Raw genomic sequence first — 21,968 nt, 5'->3', positions numbered from 1 at the left:
CTCTTTCACATCAATGTCTCTCTTCTCTCTCTCTCTCTCTTCTTCTCTCTCTCCCTCCATTCCTTCCACTCTCTCTAGAAATCAGTGGAAAAAATATCCTCGGGTGAGGATTAACAACAAACAAATAAACAAACAAACAAATAAATGGCTGGGGTTGAACTGCTAAGGGAAGCAATGGGACATGCATGGCCCAAGCCAGACAGCAAGTATGAGACAATATCTGAGTTAAATATCTATATATAAAATATCTATCTAGCCCTAGCCGGCTTGGCTCAGTGGATAGAGCGTCGGCCTGCGGACTGAAGGGTCCCAGGTTCGATTCCGGTCAAGGGCATGTACCTTGGTTGCGGGCACATCCCCAGTAGGGGGTGTGCAGGAGGCAGCTGATCGATGTTTCTCTCTCATCGATGTTTCTAACTCTCTATCCCTCTCCCTTCCTTTCTGTAAAAAAATAAATAAATAAAAATATATTTTAAAAAGAATACAGTAAAAAAAAAAAAAAAAAAAAAAAAAAAATATCTATCTATCTATCTATATATATATATATAAAAAGCCAGTGACCATGACGGCCATAACAACCTTAATGACCGGTCGCTATGACGCCCACTGTGGCCAGCGAACTGCCCAATCAGGGGGTGGGACCTGCCAGCCAACCTCGTGGCCCCTCCCCCTGGCTGGCCAAGCCCCTGATGGGCCCCCACCACCCTGATCGGCCTGCAGCCCCTCCCCCCCGGCCAGCCCTAACCCTGATCGTCCCCCCACCCCAATAGGGGGCGGGGCTGGCTGACCAACCACCTATAATCCCTCCACCAGGCCGCTGGCTCCCGATTGGCACCCCCCCACCCCATTCAAGGGCGGGGCCAGCCAGCCCACCACCCAAGCCCCTCCCATGGCCGGTCCCGCCCCCAATCAGCCCCCTAACCCCAATCGGGGGCGGGGCCTGCTGGCCAATCATCCATGGCCCCTTCCCCCAGCTGGCCCAGCCCGATCTGGACGGGCCGGCTAGCCAACCTCCCGCCATCCTCTCCTCCCAACAGGCCCAGTCCCAATCCACCCCGCTTGGGGCCAGGCTGGCCAAACCCCACCCACGCATGAATTCGTGCACTGGGCCTCTAGTATATATATATTCTACTCCACACCAGCAGAATAATGGACTGGCCACAGTTACCTCATGGAAACTCTCCTCAGTGATCCCACTGTCTTCAAGGTGAAGGATGCTATGGAGGGTCTGCACATACAACAGGTCCACCTCCTCTAGATCCTCCAGGGCAAGGGGGACACAGCACAGCTGCTTCCATACCAGAGGGGCCAAGTGCAGGTCCAGAGGCTTCTTTGTGCGAATGGCAACCCCCATTAAAATTCCCAAGAACTTAAACTGCATTAAATGTTCATCAAGACAGGCAGAAGGGTTAAAAAGGAACCTGCAAAATTAAAGAAAATATTTCAAATGGAGTTGTCCTCAATTTTATTAGAATAAGTTATCCAACAGCTATAGCATTAGTCTAGACCTGCACTGCCCAACATGTGGCCATTTAAATTAATTAAATAAAATTTAAAATTCAGTTCTTCAGCCATTCTAACTACATTTCAAGTGCTCAACAGTTACATGTGGCCTGTAGCTACTGTTCTGGATAGCACAGTGACCACACTTCGAATTGTTTTTTGAAGAACCATAAAAGGGCAAGTAAATGGTCTATTAACCCTTAAGCTATCTACTCCAGGAAGCTCTATTTCTTAAAATCATTCCATTTATCATGTACAAGTGCATGACAAAAGATCCAGAATTCAAGATTTGGCAAATACAAGGATAATATACAATTGCAAATACTAAGTGCTGTGACTTGATAGCATATCAAAGCTTTTATTTTTCTCACAAAAAAGGATGGTAAATATGTTACATGCAATAAACACCAATTATTCAAGGAAAATGATCTTACATATAATATTACATGCAATAAACATTAATATTTCAAGAATAAAAGGATTTTAAGTATAATATTACCAAAACTGTACTAACGTATTATATCACAAAAGTTGTAGGAAATATTAAAAATCTGCAAATAACAGGATTACTTCTATTATATTATAGTATATTTTCCCCCCTTTGGCTCTATTTTTGTTTATCAGTTTATGTTGTTCATTACATATACGTTGTTCACTCACAAATAAGTGAGATCACATGATATTTATCTTTCTCCAACTGGCTTATTTCGATTAGCATGATGCTCTCCAGGTCCATCCATGCTGTTGCAAATGGTAAGAGTTCCTTCTTTTTTACTGCAGCATAGTATTCCATTGTGGAGATGTACCACAGTTTTCTAAACCACTTATCTACTGATGGGCACTTAGGCTGTTTCCAAATCTTAGCTATTATAAATTGTGCTGCTATTAACATAGGGGTGCATATATCCTTTCTGACTGGTGTTTCTGATTTCTTGGGATATATTCCTATAAGTGGGATTACTGGGTCAAATGGGAGTTCCCTTTTTAATTTTTTGAGGAAAATCCATACTGTTTTCCACAGTGGCTGCACCAGTTTAAAGCTTTTAAATAAACTCTGATGCAGAAAATTTCTTGAAGAGAGTTCATATTGGCCTTCAGAAACACACAAGAAGTCAAGTTCCATGATCAAGTCTGAGTTTCCTCTACCCCTCTATATTATCAGAGTTGGTCCCATACTAAATACCAAATCATGATAAAAGTGCCTCAGTTTTCTTATTTGTGAAAAGAGAATATTAGTAGTTGCTACTCCTTAGGGTTATAATGAGGATTCGGTGGGATAATACATGTAAGGCACTTAGAGCAGTGCCTGGCACACAGTAAACACTCTATAATGTGAGTTGTTATTATTATTATTGACATTCCATAAACACTTGCTGATTGTCTTACCTGTCCCTATTGTAACCCACTTCTGCAGTAGCATTGGGAGAGGGTATAAGAAGGTCAACAATACCAGTTTCAAGTTCCTATAGAAGAAAGAAAAGTTTTTGAGAAATGAAAATCAAATGCATCAAGAGAATGAACTATATTAAGTATCATACTGAAAAGAGAATATTTGAGAACTTTATAATGCTATGTGACAACCAGCCAACTCTCTCTGATTGATTTATCAGAAAAATCCTAATACCACGCAAAGCTGAAAGGGTCAGAGCTGATCTGGAAGCAAAGCTGCCACTGTAGATCTTAAATAAGAAGTCATCCAAACACTTCACACTTGCTTTTCTACTTCACCTGGAGCCTGGCAGTTCTAAAAGCACCAGAATAAGTCAGAGCACATGAGTTATCCTGGATTTGTCTTTTAAATAAATATAAATATAAATATAAATATAAATATAAATATAAATATAAATATAAATGTAAGTGTCAATGTCAATGTAAATATAAATATGTGTCACTATTGTTTTCCCTGCCAGTATTATAGCACAACAGACAATGAATCAATGGGAGATGGCTAAGCACTGACATTTATTCAATAAGGTATCTTCATAAAGCATTTCACAAACCCTTACTATAATTCACCTATACAACCATTAACAGCATGACTTTATATAAAGTTCACAAATGCATCGTTGCTACATATATAAAAACACTAGAGCCCTAGCCAGTTTGGCTCAGTGGATATAGCATCAGCCTGCAGACTGAAGGGTCCCAGGTTCGATTCCGGTCAAGGGGACGTACCTTGGTTGCGGGCACATCCCCAGTAGGGGGTGTGCAGGAGGCAGCTGATCGATGTTTCTAACTCTCTATCCCTCTCCCTTCCTTTCTGTAAAAAATTAATAAAATATATTAAAAACAAAAACAAAAACAACACTAGAGGCCCGGTGCATGAAAATCCGTGCACTGGGGGTGGGGGTGGCCCATCAGCCTGGCCTACGCCCTCTCGCAGTCCGGGACGCCTTGGAATATGTCCACCTGCCAGCTTAGGCCCGCTCCCCAGGGGATAAGGCCTAAGCTGGCAGTCAGACATCCCTTTGGCAGCCCGGGAGCCCTCAGGGGATGTCCGACTGACAGCAGTTGGACATCCTTAGTGCTGCTGAGGAGGCGAGAGAGGCTCCCGCCACTGCTGCTGCACTCGCAGCCGTCAGCCTGGCTTGTGGCTGAGCGGAGCTCCCCCCGCCCCCCCGTGGGAGCGCACTGACCACCAGGGGGCAGCTCTTGCATTGAGTGTCTGGCCCCTGGTAGTCAGTGAGCATCATAGTGACTGGTCGTTCCATCATTAGGGTCAATTTGCATATTACCCTGTTATTATATAGGATGGCTGGCAGAGTAAATACTGGAAACAATAGAATGGCCAACACCTGAGTGGACAACTCAGCAGGGGACACTGAATGAATATACCTGGCACATCTCTGTGATTGTGTCATCAAACACTCCTCCAGCATCATCAGCCCCTTCTCCAACAAGCTTAACCTTCCACGCTCTGGAGGGCAGACGAAGGTCTGATGCATTCAGTTTAACTACTTGTCTTGCTATTTGGACAAAGATGGGCTTACACTTTCGTCCTCTTTAAAAGAAAGGGAAAACAGAATAAAATACAACTCTCACCAACTTCGCAAATCACCACAAATGTCACTTGAGGATATCTTCCCATTCGTGAATGAACAGGCCAGTTTAACAACAGTCAAACACTGTGCTAGGCCCACGATAGCCACGTTGGGTACTTGTGTAAGCACTGTTACTATCCTATTTTACAATGAGGAAGCTAAGGCTCACAGAGATTAGTTAGTGATGTTCATGTAAAAAATGCTAACTAGTTAGTGAAACACACACATATGCTAACCTGGTTGATATCCTCTTTACTGTAATTTGAGGTCCATAGTTTTTGCCTTGAACCATGGTTTTTCCTATGGAGCGCACCATGGGGAGGGTGTAGACTCTTGGGGCTAACAAAGGCCGAAGCTGTCCCTGCACAATGCCCCATGTTCCAGCATTATAATGAGATGTACTGCTCTGTAACAGAAAGTAAGCTTATCAGAAATGGTATACTCTAAGGCTTAAAAGAAATAACACTTGTCATTTTTAGAATACAGTTTTTTTAAATGAGTAACTATTAATCACTTAAAAAAATTTTTCTGATAAAATGATTATTATTTTTAAAAACTTGAATAGGACACATACATGAAGAAACAAAAAAAATCACCTGTCATCCTACCATATGGAGATGGTCCCATTAACACTTGGATCTATTTCTTCCATGTTATGTATGCGTACATTTTTCAGATTGTTGAAATCATGCTGTTTATATAATTTTCCACTGCTTTTCTCACCTAACTTTATATCATTAAACATTTCCACACTAATTACAGTTTGTTGACACTTTGCTTAGTGCACACAACATTACATATCCTGGCTGGTTATTTACTTCTAACAATGATTTGTCAAATCTCTCATCTGCCCCATGACTGGCTCCCCAAAAGATTTTTGATGAACAGTTTTATAAAATGATATACATTTTACTATGCCTATACATTAAACAAACAAACATAGCCAGCTTGCTTTCCTTCTATATTTCTAGACTATTTCATAAATATAGTCAAATCATCCTAATTTACTTTACCTCCCCCATCTCCCATTCCATAGGGCCCAGAATGCACATTTGTAAGAGCAAAAAGTCTCCTAAATGCTGTGGACGCATTTATGTAACAGCCAAAATTGGTATTAACAGCTTTATGTGCTTAAATTTTAAAATCATATAATAAACTTTATAGAAAATATATGCTTAACCATTCATTCTTCCTTGAGGTTTAGATAAACCAAAACAAACAGAAAAACACTTTGTGTCTAGTATGATTACCAATATCTGGTCTGTCACTAAGCCAGCAATAAAATGGAAACAGAATTGTTGCCTTTTCTACATCTCTCAGGTGCTAAGAGTAATAAAAAGTATTAGCCATGAAATAATTTTTCAAAGGCTGAGAGAAAGGCCCGGGCATAGTGAGCACATCATGGGTGCTGGTTCCCAAGCCAGCATGTTACCTGGTTGTTGGGGCTGAGGTTCAGTAACCTCCAAGAGGAGTACATGAGGTCCGAGAAGTGGTAAAGCAGCCGCAGCCTGGCCCTCGCGGTGTGGATGCTCACCTCCCTCAGCGCCCCGTACTGGGGGGGCACTGCATCGGGCAGGCCCAGCTGCAGAGGCACTGACACACCTGCTCAGAAAGCAAATGAACACTTATAAATACATTGCCTGCATTTTCAGTATTTTGAAAAATTTCAACACACAGAAAGTGTACAATGAACACTCATTCCTACCACTTAATTTCTATAATTAATATTTTGCTATATTTGCTATATCACATATTTATCCATTTCTCTGTCAATTAATCTTAATTTATGATGAACTTGTACTGGTTTATAAAACTTTTTATTTATCCTTATGGACACTTGTTTTATTTCTCCTTTAATTTAGTTACCCAATGAACTATGGGACTGAAACAGTTCCTTCACAAATAAGCATTTTATTTTTCTTTATGTATTTTTGTAGATCTATAAGAATTTCATAATAAATTAAAAACAAAACCCAAATTCTTCCTTTCATACTCAATAAATGTCATATTCATAATAACATAAGGTATGGGCCAAGACCAGGCAAGAAGTTCTGGAAAATGAAAATGGGCAATTTAGCAGAGCCACCTCCCACACTTACTAGGAATCTGACAGAAAGTGACTATGACAGAATGAAAGATATAGGTGCATGACTCACAGAACCTTTTTACTGCAAGAATAAGAGCTTTGTAGAAGCAAAGACTACCAGGACTGTATCTATGGTTATCCTCTAATAAAAATGCACAAAAAGTAGAAACAAGAGACTCATCTTATTTGAGTTTCCTATTTGTAGAGCTCAATTCCTAGAGGTATTTTACTATTATTAATAAAAGCTAACATTTATTGAGTATTTTTATGTGCCTGGCACTATTCTAAGAGCCAGGAATTGGTTCATTTACTCCTATAGCTCTTTATAATAGGTGCTCTTATTACCCTCATTTTAAACAAGAAAATCGAGTCTCAAGGTCACTCAGCTCATAAATGGAAGAGTCAGGATTCAACCCAGGCAGTGTGGTTCCAGTGTCTGAACCTTAAACCACCACACGTGTAGCCTCTGTCCTGAAGTGGGAGGGAAATCCCTCTGGAAGATACAGAAGCCCCGAAGTACCTAAAACTGTCAGTGCATGGGCAGTACTGCTCATTCTGGATCCTGTTAATCAGAAACTGCCTCCTGCTTGTTTGGAATCTACTTGGTAGTACTGCCTTGTTCTCTTAGGGTATACCTAAGAAAAAATACCCATGGGGAGTCTTTTCTACGGGCCTGTGGCTAAGTAGAGATGTTAGCAAAAAAGGAAGAGAATGCTGAGTTCTCAGGCACAAGGTCACTTCAGAGAAATTCTAGTGCCTTAGACAACAGAGGATGGTAAAAAGAGAGGGCTTGAGGACCTGGGAAAGAAATAGTACAGATTTAAAAAAATGCGTAAGAGTGATAAATGTCACACTTAAGGTAATAGTTACATTTGTGGGGAATGGAAGATGGGTCTAATTGGGAGAGTACACAGTTGGACGTTAAGTACACAAATATGCATTTTATTTTTTTATATATTTTTGTAGATCTATAAGGATTTCATAATAAATTAAAAACAAAACAACAAAAAGGCAAAAACAGCCCATCAGTCCTGCTACATCCTGAGTAAAATGGCAACAACAGGCCTTACCTACAATTCATCATTTTTTAATATATAAAAACACATTAGTTGCTGCTCTAAAACTCTTTTTGCTTAAGTGATATGCTTTCCTCTTTTGGGGGTGCAGAGAGGGACTGCTTCATAATGAAGTTGCAGAAGAACTTCTTGCTGTGAAAAGTACTTACAGTGCTGGTAGCACAAAAAGTGCTTTGGTTTGTGGGGGAAGGTTTGATGGTTTCAGAACCATGTCTGGATGCAGACTGAAACTGGCAAGCAGAGAGTACAGCTGGGTACTTCTGAAAGAGAAGCTGCAGGCGCATGGATATTTCATCCCTCACCTGGTGCTCTTGGTGGGACAGGCGGCGCTGTCCATGCAGCACTGTGGCAGCGGCCAGCTGAGATCTGCCGAACATTTTTCCCTTGCAAAACTGTAACCAGGGTCGGTTCTCGAACGTGGTTGGTGTGGCCTAGGCCAAGCTGGAGTAAATTACAAATACACAGAGATTCAATTAGAAAGAAGAAGAGAGGAAGCCAAGATGATGAAATCTGTCTTAGAAGTAGCAGGTCTAAATAGGTTAATATCTGTACCAAGCCACAGCATCAAAATAAAGAAATTAATTCTGATTTTCTCTATCAGAATGGTCCTCAGAGCTTAGACTGTCTTCTAAAAACTAAGATACAACAAAGCCATTCCCAATCTAGCAGAGAGTCTTAATAACTGGACACATCCTTGGATTCTACTTCTGGAGAGGAAATGAATTCTTAGAAAGTTTAAAAGATAACAGTGATCCATAGAGCTTTTACTTAAAACACATTTATTTCTTGATTTTTAACATAGTTACAGAAGCAGATTCTCTCCTCCAGATCTCTGTTCTTAGGGTCTGACTGTTCTCAGGGTCTCCTCCAGATCTCTGTTTTCCGGTTCAATTACAGGTGAGGACACATACCTGGGTTTTGGGCCCGATCCCCAGTAGGGGGCATGCAGGAGGCAGCCAACTGATGGTTTTCTCTCATCAATGTTTCCCTCTCTCTTCCAGATTTCTGTTCTTAGGGTCTCTCTCAAGTCAATAAAAACATATTAAAAAACACACACAACACTCAGTGTTTCAGCAGCTAAGCACCACAACATCATTAAACAGGATCATGTCAAGGCCCTGTCAGGGACCTGCCAAAAGTGTCCTCAACGTCAATTTTCCTCCATTCAGACAATATGCAACCACAATGATAAGCAGCTTCCTGATCTGCTAAGACACTGGTAAGAAGACAACAGGGCCAAAATGGATAATACTGGACCTTGAACTTGAGGGCACCTGAGTACCTACTCTAGTGGCAGCCAAACCCAGAGGACTTATAGAGGAAGGCGATGTGGCTCTGCAGTAGCAGGCATCTCAGACATCTCCTACCAAAGTCCCTCCCTCTTCCATATATAGGGTAGGCTAAACCCATCAACCGCGAATCTTTCCTCAACCTCTTAGAGGCTCAGTTCATTCCTCTGTATAATGGGGGTGACAAGACCTCCTGCACAAACACAAATGTACTTTGCACACTATAATATTATAAAATATAGAAGTATTGTTGTTTAATTCTTTCCATCAACTGATGTTCCTAGTACCTAATCTCACATATTACTTAGTAGAAATGATGATGACAGTACCGAATACTTATAAAGTGTTGCTTACTATGTGCCAGGCACCTATCAATATGTGTAAACACATACATATATTCAAGTTAATTCCCTTAATCTTTTTGCTGTGATTTTTTAAAAACCATGGTATAGCCCTGGCTGGTGTGACTCAGTTGGTTGAGCGTTGTCCCATGCACCAAGAGGTCACCGGTTCAATTCCAGGTCAGGACACATGCCTGGGTTTCAGACTTGATCCCCAGTAGGGAGCACGCAGGAGGCAGCCAATTGATGGATCTCTCTCATCAGTGTTTCCCTCCCCGTCTCTCTCTTCCTTCCTCTCTCTCTCTCTCAAATCAATAAAAACATATTTAAAAAAAACACACCAAAAAATCCCACCATAGTATAATACTTGGCCACGATCAAGAGAGAGAGATAGAGACTCACAAAGCAATCAGTCCTGTGGCAGAGTGATGTGCTTGAGGCACTGTGGTAGACATTATGAGGTTCTTAGCTTATCTCTTACCCAACTGAAGGATGTTCAGTTCTCTAGAATATGAGGGCAGCAAGCAAGATAAATATGTACCTGTCCTTCTGAATTGCTCCCCCAGGCATATATATCTCCTGTTGATGTCAAAGCAAGTGTATGCTCAGCTCCAACTGCCACGTCTTCGATGACCACTCCAGCCAGGACAGGGACTTGCTGTGGCCGATTGTGATTGCGAGCACGACCCTCTGGCAAGCCTATCAAGCGATCTGAGAAAAAACAGCAAAGAGGAAGTTTATGGATGGCACATCAGAGTCCTTTTATGTTTTTCTAAGGAATCATTTAATTTTTATGGTGGAATGGCAATGAAATATTTAACTCACTGGGGCCAAAGCTGCTATTCTGGTAAAAAGTTTGAAACTGTTTCCTTGTAAAATGTCAGACTCCTTATTAATAAAAATAAAACTAAATCTAAAATCAGTAGCTTCTTTCAAACCAAGAGGCACCCCAGTGTCCCCATATTTGAGGGGATTGGTACATAATTCACAAAGGCCCTAAAGTTTTTGCATTCTAAGAAAAGATGTCTTGTCCTCAAACTTCCAGCCAACCTCTCCCCTTAACTTTGCTGCCACACTTCTAGAAAGTGCAGGCCAGTCCCTGTTTCTCCATGTCCTCTAGGCCTGTCTGGCTTGGGCACTGTCTACAACTTAACTTCCACTGTTACTACTGTACTGAAAATGTACTCTCCAAAGCAGTAAGTAACTTCTGCCTACTGCAGCAGGTTCTTCTCAGGCTCCAGCCAACAGAGCCCACAAAACCTTCTGGTAACATGGTTCCTTCTGCCCCTCAAAATTTGAACCTTGAGCCTATGAATTCATAAGACCTGAACCCCCAGGTCCTGGAAGGACTAGAGAGTGAGGCAGGATCCAGAGGCACTCTGGTGGTCAGGGCAGTGTTCGTGGCAGCACGGTGAAGGCAGCAAAAAAGGAAGGGAAGGGCCTTGCAGGAACTCTTCTAGCAAGAGTGAAGGCTTGGCATGAGGGGCCATCAATGGGGAGGAGAGTGTCTTTATGACCAAGTTCACAGAGAGGAACAGGAAAGTAGCTAGTGAATGAAGGTCATAGACCCACTTATCACCCAGAACAAAAAATGACTCAATTTAGAGCACTTTCTCTAAAACTTGAAGGCAAATGTTTCTATAATATATGTGTACACAAAACAAGCAATGCAATGCCTAGAAAATGCCTTACCTTGACCAAAGGTATACACTTGACCATCTTTGGTCAATGCAACAGAAAACTGAGTTCCACAAGCAACCTTCTTAATTCCAATTCCACAAAGAACATCAACTTTCTGCAAAATAAAAGGTGTAAGGCACACTTTAAAAAGGAAAAGAAAATACTCTTGAATTTGCCTACTGGCACGTATAAATTCAAGAATTATCTTCCAATAAAAACACTAACAGTTAATTACCTGTTGCCACTCAAACCCACACTCCTAAATGTTATTTTCCCATATTGTTCTGCAAACTATCTGAATTTGGGGGAAGAAGTGCGCAAGGGCATTTGGCAAAACCCCCCAGAACCTCATGTGAAGTGGAAGCATTCCTCTGGATAACCTGCGGCCTTTTGAAGACTACTGTAAGACATGGCTGCTCCCTGCAGACTTCTGCTTTCAGAGGCAGCAGTAACTGCTTAAATGTTCCCCAGAGAGGGACTTCCCGGTTTTGTGAATCCCTGGCTGAATCCTGTCTATATATGATGGTGAATCTGGAGTTGAATACAAACTGAGTATTTGTAAATCATGCTGCTTGTTAAAAATGTTAGGAAAACCCACATAAAAGAATTATGTAAGAGGTCTTCTGCAGAGCCAAGAAACCTTTTATAATGTAAACAAGAGCTTCTAATTTACTTGTTTATGCACTCAAATTTCCTTTTTATTACTTCTTAAACAGAGGTGCGCATCTGTATAATTCAGTGGTAACAATAAACTGATCATGGCAGTTGTAAGACAGTTCCTGGTTCCCTCCATAAAAACACCCTGGAGATATGTTTATACTATTTTTTCTTTACCTGGAAGGTGTTCAGCCATGTACAGAGATAGACACTTACCTTTGCAGAATTTTTACGTCCAGTTTAACTATTAATGGCTTATTTAAAATCAAGCTGTAGAATGTAGAACATTTAAGAATAAGCAACAGAAGCTTCTAAACTTCATTATGAATTACCATAGATGCTAAATTTAAATTATTCCCAACTAAAAAGAGGGAATGACATAGACAAAAACTATGTTGTTTGAAACACTAACGATAACACTGACCTGAGGTGAAGATTTTGCAGTGGAATTTCCTAAGCCTAGTTTTCCATAGTCACCATCTCCAAAAGCCCACACCATGGAGCCATCTGCTGATACTGCCAAAGTGTGGTTTAAGCCACAAGCCACCTGGAGAAATAACAGAGTGTTCAGTAAGGCAAATCATAATACCTAAAACACATACCCATTCCTGGGACCCTTTCCTCCACTTTAGAGGAAAACTTGGCTATGTTTCTAAAGATTTTTATTGATTTCAGGGCCTTCTACATATGTTAAAAATAATAGCGTCCATAAGAAATAATTCCTAATGTCCACAAAAAAAAAAAAAAAAATAACATTTTTCTTCAAAGGAAATCCTTCAAATATCTGTGGGTAACTCAGAATCAGAGAGCACAAAAGATAGGGGAAAAGTACATATAACTCAAAAATACTCATTGATACCAGAGAAGTCTAAGGAATAATATAGAAAAAGATAAAAAATATCTTATCTCCTTATAAAAATAAAGTCTCAATGTGCCTACTAGCATGTATAAACTCAAGAATTATCCTATATTTTAAAAGCCTAAATGCTAATGATATGCTAAGGCCACTCAACCGCTCGCTATGATGTGCATTGACCACCAGGGGGCAGACACTCCGACTGGTAGGTGAGCTTGCTGCAGGGGTCCGGCCGATCCGGAGTGAGTGAGACATGCCGGACATACCCTGGAGCCCTCCCGCAGTCGCTCCCTGGCTGGCCAACCTCCCACCTTCCTCCCCGGCCCCGATCGTGCACTGGTAGGGTCCCTTGGCCTGGCCTGCGCCATCTTGCAATCCGGGACCCCTCGGGGGGATGTCAGAGAGCCGGTTTCAGCCCAATCATGCAGGCCAGGCCGAGGGACCCCACTGGTGCACGAATTCGTGCACCGGGCCTCTAGTCTTCCAATAAAAATACTAACAATTATAGGACAAGAACAATTATTGCTTAAGAGCAAGTAGTAGCTATCAGCGATGCTGCAGTTCAGCCATCCACTTCCAGCCTATTGGATGGGAGTCACAAAAGTTTGTACTGTTTAACAATTTTATATCATGTTGTACTAGTTCTTTATGGAGGGGGTTTTAAAATATGCACATCCTGAATTAATGTGGAATGAAATATGACAAGCAAACTTATATGACAAACAAACTGAAACTGACTTAAAATGTGAATTTTCACACGGGAAAAAAACCATGAAAAATTATCAAGCAAGCCAAGCAAAATGTGCATGAAGTTAAATATAAATGGTGACTTCTTTCTTCCTGAAAGGATAGTGTCTAAGAGCATGCAGAGCACATAAGCAACTATGATCTGACAGAACATATCATTGACTTATTCCGTGCCTGTCCAATCTGATACCCCTCCAGTGCAGTCACTCTCTCTGGAAGCTTTTTATTAGAGGTGTTTCCAAGACCCAGACGACCATAGTCACCATTCCCAAAGGTAAACAGTTTGCCATCTGAAGTTACCACTGCTGAGTGCTTGAAGCCACAAGACATCTATAGATAAACAAGGAGAAAAACAATTTATTAAGAGGGGATACTAAGAAAAAAAGAAGTCTGTCAATTTTGGTTATTAGTATAGTAATAAATTTCATTGATAAATCAGGATCTTCAAGACTGGTATGCTCTACCTGACCAAATGGCCCTTCTGCTCCCCTAAGTCTGATCTACCTCATCATCCTCAGGAAGACCAAGATAAACTGCATACCTTGGAAGAACTGTTGCTACTCTTGACCTGTGTACAGATGACCTAGACTACATGAAATGACTGGGGATATTCTCTGTTAACTCAAAACATGGTACACAATTTTACAGTATTATTTTAGATCACTAATTGATTTTCCAGAAATGTGTATTAACTCAGCCTTTGTAACAATGATGATAGGTTGAAAGCAAAGTTTTCCATTTATTCGTGTATTAAGTACTGTGGGGCAAGAGCTAAACCCCATAATGCTTCCTCTAAGGACCTGCAGCACCCTAGCCTGGGCCAAGCAGCTGGCTCAAGAAAAAGAGTCCATTCTAACATCAAAGCCCATTCAAATGTCTGACAAGCACAAGAAGTGAATGAATTATCTCATTTTCTATTTTCTAAAAGGAATGGATCTCTTATAATGATTGTGTAATAGATTTTTACTATTATTTCCCATTACCTGAATTTGATTGGAAAACTAGTATGTTTACAAACTTATCCATGTCGTGCCTGACCTGCACCACTTCTTCTCCTTGTAAGGCCTCAATCTGCCTGGGTCGCCGCTGCCTGTCGCTGTTCCCATGGCCGAGTTTGCCATAATCACCATCTCCCCAGCTAAAGACCTCACCACTCTCAGTCAGGGCCATGGAGTGCCCATCAGAACCACAGGAAGTCACCAGCTGCGTCACCACAAAGCCTGGAACAGAGCAGAAACCCAGCAAGAGTTACTGTATGTTAAAACTCCCCTCTTTACATGCAGCTGCCACAGGATATTCTCAAAATTGAAATATAACAAAATAGTACTACAGAAATAAAAATAATTTAATTTTAAATCAAATTTGCAGAAACAGCCTAACAAATTGGGAGCAGTCACACTAAACAATAATGTGACAAGGAAGAGGATGGTTACAGCAGCAGTTATAGTCATTAAGGACTATGTTCTAGCTACTTCTATAAATGCTTTACATGAAGTATCTCATTTTCCATTTTTACTTAGAACCTGAGACAGACATTATCATTATCACTTTGACAATTGGAGAAACCAAGTTACAAAGAGATCTATTAACTTGTGTAAGGTCCCAGAGGTAGGGTAGTAGAACCAGATAGGAACCCAGCCAGCCCTCCCATTCTCACTACTGTCCTCTTCACACTAGGATCTCAGGGAAGAGAACTCAGAGCTAATCAGGAATTGGTTCTGAACTCCTTGTTACTTGTATGCTTTTACTTAAAAAATCCTCCTTTTCTCTTTTTGTAGGATTCAAAGTCAAAGTTAAGGAACAAGCCAGGGTCTCCTGCAGTGGTTTCTCCAGAGTTATTCTTTTTCCAAGTCACAGATAACTTTGACAGAGATGTCCTTTAAAGTCTTTAGTACATATCCATGTAAACAGATTTTTAATTTTAATGAAGCACATGCATGATTGCTACTGCTATTAATAGTTGCCTAATTACAATTTTGCACTTTTAAAGAATTTTATATTCCTCAGTGGGTCTTGAAACAGTTATTTATACCACTAAATTCGAGCATTACTATAAGTAACTTGCAAAATAATATTGTCTAAAATATGAAAATTAAGGCTGTATATGTCTAAACAAGAACTTCAATATATGACTATCGAGCAAAGGTTTGAGATGAGTTCCAATATAAGAAAACATTCCTATAGTTAGGCCATCATTTCTGATCAGCTTTTAATTGAGCATAATTTTACCTTGTAAGGCTGAAATAACTGTCAGCACATGAAGGTCATCTGAATTTCCTTGTCCTAATCTGCCGTAACTTCCTTCCCCACAAGCCAACACTGTGCCATTGGCCTGGATGACAAAGGTACAATTCTGACCACATATGACCTAGTATAAAAACACATAACTAAATATATTATCCTTTATTACATAGCTTTAACATGCAAATATTCAAAATGATTCCATGTATACCTAAGATACCTTCATCAATTTTGTTATCTTTTCACTCCAGGGGTTAATGTGACTTTGGGTTCCTATAAGCTCTTGATTATTATAAAACTGCTTACTTAATTAAGAAATGTATGAGGCTCATTTGACTATTTAATATATTTAAGATAGTTTAAAATAGTTTCAGCCAATTGTGCAAAGTTCAAATAATAACCTTAACAAAAAAATCGATAAAAGGAGGAGGAAAGGATGATGGGGAAATAGTAAAGACAGGGCTACAGGTCAGCACAAGGCAGAAACTGGAAAGGATGTATAGGAGAAAGAAGAGTGCCTTCATGAGGTAGAGAAGAACAAAAGAGAAAGCAGTTGCCTCAAGAAGAGTTTGGAGCCCTGTCTGGTGAGATCAGTGGTTAGAGCATTAGCCCAGGCACTGAAGGGTCACGGGTTCGATTCCCAGTCAAGGGCAGACCTGTGTTGGGAGGTTTACTCCTCACCCCAGTTGGGGAGTATGAGGAAGGCAACCAATCGATGGGTCTCTCTCTCTCATTGTGTCTCTGTCTCTGTCTCTCTCTCTTTCTTTCTGTCTCCCCTTCCCTCCCTTCCACTTTCTCTGAAAAACAATGGAAAAAATTTCCTCAGGTGAGGATTAAAAAAAAAAAAAAAGTTTGGAAATATAGTACACAATTATTAGAAGAGGGAAGGAGTGTCAATTAAATCCAGCTAAAGACCATAGTAATTCTATAGATGCAAAGAGAGAATCAATAATTAGGATTATCTTAATTTCTAGAAATATATAGTGATCAGGCTTAATAAATCAAGATGTCAATTCACTACACATGAAAGCAAGAAAAATTTAGAAATTTATTAACAAAACTTAAGTCTGAAAAAATCTTAGAAAGCTTTTATTTGGAAGCTCTAACATCATGACTTTCTTTAGTGATTCCTTACAGAAGACTATGAAATGGACAAACTTTATTCCACTGTAAGTTACTGATAGCTGACAGGGAATCAAAATTGTCAGTTCCCAAGTTCCTTCTTCGTTTCTTTACCCTGTTAGTTACCTGCTGAGCCTGTGAGAATGAGGGAGCTGCTGCAGGTACCATTACGTTTCTTCCAGCTTCTGCCAGCTGTCCATGCCTGCCAGCACCCCACAAGTAGACATCACATTTACCTCCCAAGTGCCAGTCCTAGAAAAACACAATCATCTGTACCAAGTGTGTGCCAGTCTCTATGGGAGACACCAGGGCACAAACACACAAGCATTTAGAATGAGAAGATTTACTGAGAAAAACCATATAATTATCTTCATCTTTACTGACCTCAGGTCTGGAAGTTGCCCAAGACATAATTTGTTCATCCATGCCATTAATCCATTTACTGTTATCCTGCAAGGCAGAGCAAACATCAGGATCAATCTTGCTTATCTGTTTTTAAATAACAACTAAGTGTTATTCTAATAACTAAGTCTTCTTTCCAAAAGAGAACTTAGTAATATTATGAGAAATTAAGAGCAATTTTATAATTACACCAAACTTGATTTTTTGCATTGTTAATATTTCCCTTTATTATAAACACTTTCATTATCAATTATATCACTATCACAATTGCCTTGGAAATTCAAAGCTAACTTCTGAGCACCTGCAGGTACAAAGTCTTGTGCAAGAGTCACTGACCCTGTGAATTTGCTGTATAGCTTTGGGCAGGTTACTTCATTTTGCTGGACTTGTTTCAGTTTCCTCATCTATAAAATGACAGTTTCTATAGCAAGATACTCTTAGATACCATCAGAATGCTCTTCCATAGGTCTTATTTAATGGTAATTAAAAACATGGCTGAAGTGCCAAATAATTTGAATCCATATGTGGAATAAATCTCATAAGATGACCAGGAAAAGATGCTAAAATATATACACAATGGGGCAAAAGTAGGTTTATAGTTGTGAATATGCAAAACAGAGTTTATTCTTGTATTACTATTTATTAATTACTATATTATTTTCCATACAAACAACTGCAAACCTATTTTTGCTCCATCCTGTACAAATAAAATATATACTAACAAGGCACTTATGGACTTTAAAAAAGGGGGGAGGGGAGGAGATATGGGACTATATCATTGAGAACCAGCATGTTTACAAGAGCTTCACAGTTCTCATGTCATCAGATCGAAAGATACTATCTAAAAGCAAAATATTTTAAATTTATCTAAGGGTCTACTCAAGCTAGCAAATACTTACTGAGGGTCTGCTATATACTAAACACCCATGCTACAACTGCAGCTGCAAATAATAGCAGTTCACCTTACACTTACCATTAGGAATACAAGTTCATCCTCTGGAACTGGCTCTAGATCGGGAACAGTAAAAGATTCTGGGAACTGTGCTCCGTTGGTCAAGGCTTCAGCAGCTTTTATGGTGGTTGAGAAACACTCTAACCAGGCCCACTCGTTTGGATTCCAGGATGCAGGGTCAGGGAGACAGTTCTGGTGGTGTGGTGGCACTGGAGCGTTACACAAGAGCTGATCCAGATGAAGTCCCACAGCAAGGGAGGCCAGACACTGCATGTAGGGGCTGTGAACAAGCTGGTCGCCACAAACCACATGAGGCTAAGAGAAAATGCAAGAACATTATGTTGAAGAGCCTTTCCCAAATATTCTAAATTAACCTAGTGCACACCTAAAGCCTGTAATTTATTCTTTAAGTTTATTGTTTTTTAAACTTTTTACTTTGAAATAATTTTAGATATAAAGAGTTGCAGAGATAGTACAGAAAACCCTTCACACAACTTCCTCTAATGTTAACCTTTTGCACTCGGATGTCGAGTGTGACTCGACACGGTTAGCATCGGTAGCAGCTCGTATGTCGAGCCACACTCAACACACAGTTTTACCGTGGGGGGGAAAGAAGATTTTTGTCTATTTTTCCAGTATCTTTTCTTGTTTTCATTAGCATGAAAGGAGAAGTAAAATGTAAATGCCGTCTCAACTGATGCCAAAAAAGAAAAAATGAAAAACCGATAATGCATGTGAAATTTATTAGGAAACTAGTACATGATCTTGTTGGAGAATTCAGAGATGGTACACTAACTTCCAGGGGTAGATTATTATCCACTAACTTAGATGGAAAGCTCCATATAATCACACCTCACCCTAACAAAAAACACAAAGATTGTGTTGTTTGTTCTAACAGAAAAATCAAAGGAGGAAGAAGAGAGACGATTTATATTTGTGAAACATGTGAATGTAAACCAGGTCTTCATGTGGGTGAATGTTTCAAAAAATATCACACCATGAAAAATTATAGAGATTAAAATTACTCTTTGAATGTATCAATAATTTGAAATATAAAAAAATCCAAATATATAAGTTTGTATGAAAAGAAACTCCAGTTTTTTATTCTACTGCTGCGCTTTGTAAAATCTGGGGTATTTTAAAAAATTAAATCCCAAGTAGAATAAAGGAATCGAGAAAAAAGCAAGTGAGTGCAAAGGGTTAACATCTTACATAGCTATGGTGCAGTTATCAAAACTAAAAAATAAACATTGGTACAATATTAACTCAACAACACAACTTTTATTTATGTTTTATTTTTCCCCACTAATGCCCCTTTTCTGCTCCAGAATCCAATTCAGGATATCTCATTGTATTTAGTGTATTTTCATTAGTTTTTCTTAAGTTAAAAAAAAAAAAAAAAGGCAGACCGGTAACAACTGAACCATAGAGACCTGCTCCCTCTCACAACTGCTCCTTTACCCAAGGGAAGCCTGGTAGCGAAGAATATTCTTCGTTCATGGCTCTCCCTGGTCCTAACAGAACAACTCTGTAAGAGCTAAGGGATTCAGAGTAGAAAACCTGGGCAAATACATCAGTGAAATAACATTAATGTAGCTTGACAACAAACAAACAAAAACAACCCCCAAACACAAAACAACCAAACCCAACAAGCTTTACCTAGGAGGCAGCACAGTGACTAGTAAGGCCTGAAAGACAGGTTACTCAGGCTCACATTCCATAATTCCTCATCTAGTATTTAATGACCTATATAATAGTTCAACCTTAGCCTTTCCATACAACTTTCCACGAGGTCCACCTGATAAGTGGAAAAGATGTTCACTCTGACACCCACACTCACTCCCATCTCCCAACTTTGGGATGGCAAAACCACATAAAAATAGATATGTGGGTTAAAACAGGGAAGATGATACTCTGAGGCACAGGTATTTTAAAAAATTTTGGAGTCAATAAATAACCTGAAGAATGATATAAACACCACACAAATTTAAGGGTCATTTTAAAACTGTATTCACTTAAATAAAGTAGGAGTAGAATTAGGATTATTAACAACTGTTTTAGGCACAACTTAGCTTCATTTGATTCTGCCCAAATAGCCCCATGTATTTTCCTCAGATCTCACGCTCTTAAGGGATAAATTCAAAGCTATAATTCAAATTCCAAAGCACCAGGCATCTGTAAATGTCAGAATGAGCGTAATCGCTCACCTTTTCATAGGCATACTGTTCCTGCAGCATCATGGGAAGCCGCTCCAGAAATGCTCTCATGCAGGGAGCCATGTTTAGTCCCAAAACACCCTGTTGTTTCAGGGCAGTCCTGCAGGTTGCTAACACATGATTGGCAGCAGCCCATTCTGCTGTACAATTCACGACCAAAACATCCTGATGGGAAATAAAACATGCCATATGATTTGTTTTAATAAGAGAAAATTCTATCACCATTCACATCTGAGAAGGTTCATATCAATAATTGCATTAAATACATTTGCTTTTTGGACATTTTATGCTGTACTTTTAATGCCTATGAACTTTGAAACATCCTAAATTTTGTCTAAGTAAAAACAGGTGAATAATAAATAACCATAAAATTTATGAACTACCTTGGATTAGCTGATTCTTCTTAAAGAGATAATAGCAATTATTTGCTATACCTAGGACTTGTAAGACAAGGCATCTAGTGTAACTTAAAAGTCTGACATGACCACAGGGTACTAGAGGAAGTAGTACCCTGCCTGCTGAGGGACATATCTGCAAAAGAAGCAACACGTTCTAACTGTGGCTCTATAGTTTATTATACACAAGCCACTACTGCCTAGGGTCTGCTTCTATATTAGACTTTAGTAGGACTATTCATGCAGGTTTACAGCTCTACTTTAATATCATTTAACCACATAAAATGTAAACCAAAGCAGCACATTGGTTGTATTCATTAAGGATATAAAAGGCAATACTATAGGGAATAATGTCATATCATAGAATTACTTCACAGCAGATGGATAGTATTTTTCTTCATAGAATATTAAATTTGGGAGACAAAATATATTGTGTATACTTGAGTTAAAAATCTTTGGGATGGTTCTTCTTTTATGGAACATTCTTTTAAGAAAGTCCGCTGCTTTCTCAAAAATGGCAGAAAGTCAAAAAACATAAATAATTTCCAATAGAAATAAAGCCCTTCAATAATTAAACATTTCACTGATGTCTAGGGCAGTGATGGTGAACCTATGACATGCGTGTCAGCACTGACACGCGTAGCCATTTCTGATGACACGTGGCTGCATGCCGAGGATGAAACATTTGCTGCTCCTGAGGATGAAACATTTGCGACTAGAGTCTTGGAGTTAGTTTTTTCCTCCAAGTGACACACTACCCGAGTTATGCTCAGTTTTTTGGCGAAGTTTGACACACCAAGCTCAAAAGGTTGCCCATCACTGGTCTAGGGTATAGTAGAACAAGTGGAGACCTGGGTTCTAGTTTTCTTTCTGCCACTAAATAACTGCAAGAAACAATCCCTTTGAATATCAGTTTTCTCCTCTGTAAAGTGTGATGTTTGACTATGATTTCTAAGATACCTAATAGGCTGATATCCCATGATTTTATATAATTGCAAGTTACCTTTGATCTGTTTGAACAAGCAGCAACCCCAACATCCGGAATCCATACTGTGGCCTGAATAGCTCCAGAGCCTATCACAACAGTTTGCAAGACAGAGCCATCCTAAAATGAAATGCATTTATCAATACACATTAATTAATCTTAGTTATTATTTACATTTTAAATCTATACTTCACATTCACAAAAACATTCTAAAATCTGCACTTCCACTAAATTTGGTGATGTCCAATTATATACCTTCTACCCAATTTTCTAGAGCCTAGATCATTTTCAATAAGAAAAATTAAAAGAGTGGAGGATTCTGAAAGAAGTTTCTCCAGTATTCAAGATATTTATTATACAAAATATTCCTAGAATTGGT

At 39.6% G+C, this 21,968-nt stretch overlaps 1 protein-coding gene across 1 annotated transcript in view; it reads right to left on the bottom strand.

Annotated features, from left to right (window-relative positions):
• Positions 1-21,968, bottom strand: part of HERC1 (HECT and RLD domain containing E3 ubiquitin protein ligase family member 1) — a 172,181-nt gene that overhangs the window by 7,633 nt on the left and 142,580 nt on the right. The window contains exons 59-75 of the mRNA XM_054716166.1: positions 21,608-21,709; positions 20,201-20,374; positions 18,015-18,308; positions 17,024-17,089; positions 16,766-16,891; positions 15,506-15,644; positions 14,315-14,496; positions 13,451-13,606; positions 12,098-12,220; positions 11,029-11,131; positions 9,878-10,047; positions 8,009-8,147; positions 5,977-6,146; positions 4,781-4,950; positions 4,339-4,504; positions 2,890-2,966; positions 1,169-1,421 (exon numbers count right to left, since the gene is read on the bottom strand). Coding sequence (XP_054572141.1) covers positions 1,169-1,421; positions 2,890-2,966; positions 4,339-4,504; positions 4,781-4,950; positions 5,977-6,146; positions 8,009-8,147; positions 9,878-10,047; positions 11,029-11,131; positions 12,098-12,220; positions 13,451-13,606; positions 14,315-14,496; positions 15,506-15,644; positions 16,766-16,891; positions 17,024-17,089; positions 18,015-18,308; positions 20,201-20,374; positions 21,608-21,709 — 2,610 coding nt within the window. The remainder of the gene's footprint in view (positions 1-1,168; positions 1,422-2,889; positions 2,967-4,338; positions 4,505-4,780; positions 4,951-5,976; positions 6,147-8,008; positions 8,148-9,877; positions 10,048-11,028; positions 11,132-12,097; positions 12,221-13,450; positions 13,607-14,314; positions 14,497-15,505; positions 15,645-16,765; positions 16,892-17,023; positions 17,090-18,014; positions 18,309-20,200; positions 20,375-21,607; positions 21,710-21,968) is intronic.

Source organism: Eptesicus fuscus, chromosome 5 (genome assembly GCF_027574615.1).
Source record: "Eptesicus fuscus isolate TK198812 chromosome 5, DD_ASM_mEF_20220401, whole genome shotgun sequence".
Classification (NCBI taxonomy): Eukaryota; Metazoa; Chordata; class Mammalia; order Chiroptera; family Vespertilionidae; genus Eptesicus; species Eptesicus fuscus.
The sequence above is the reverse complement of the archived record's forward strand: the minus strand, read 5'-3'. Positions and strand labels throughout refer to the sequence as shown.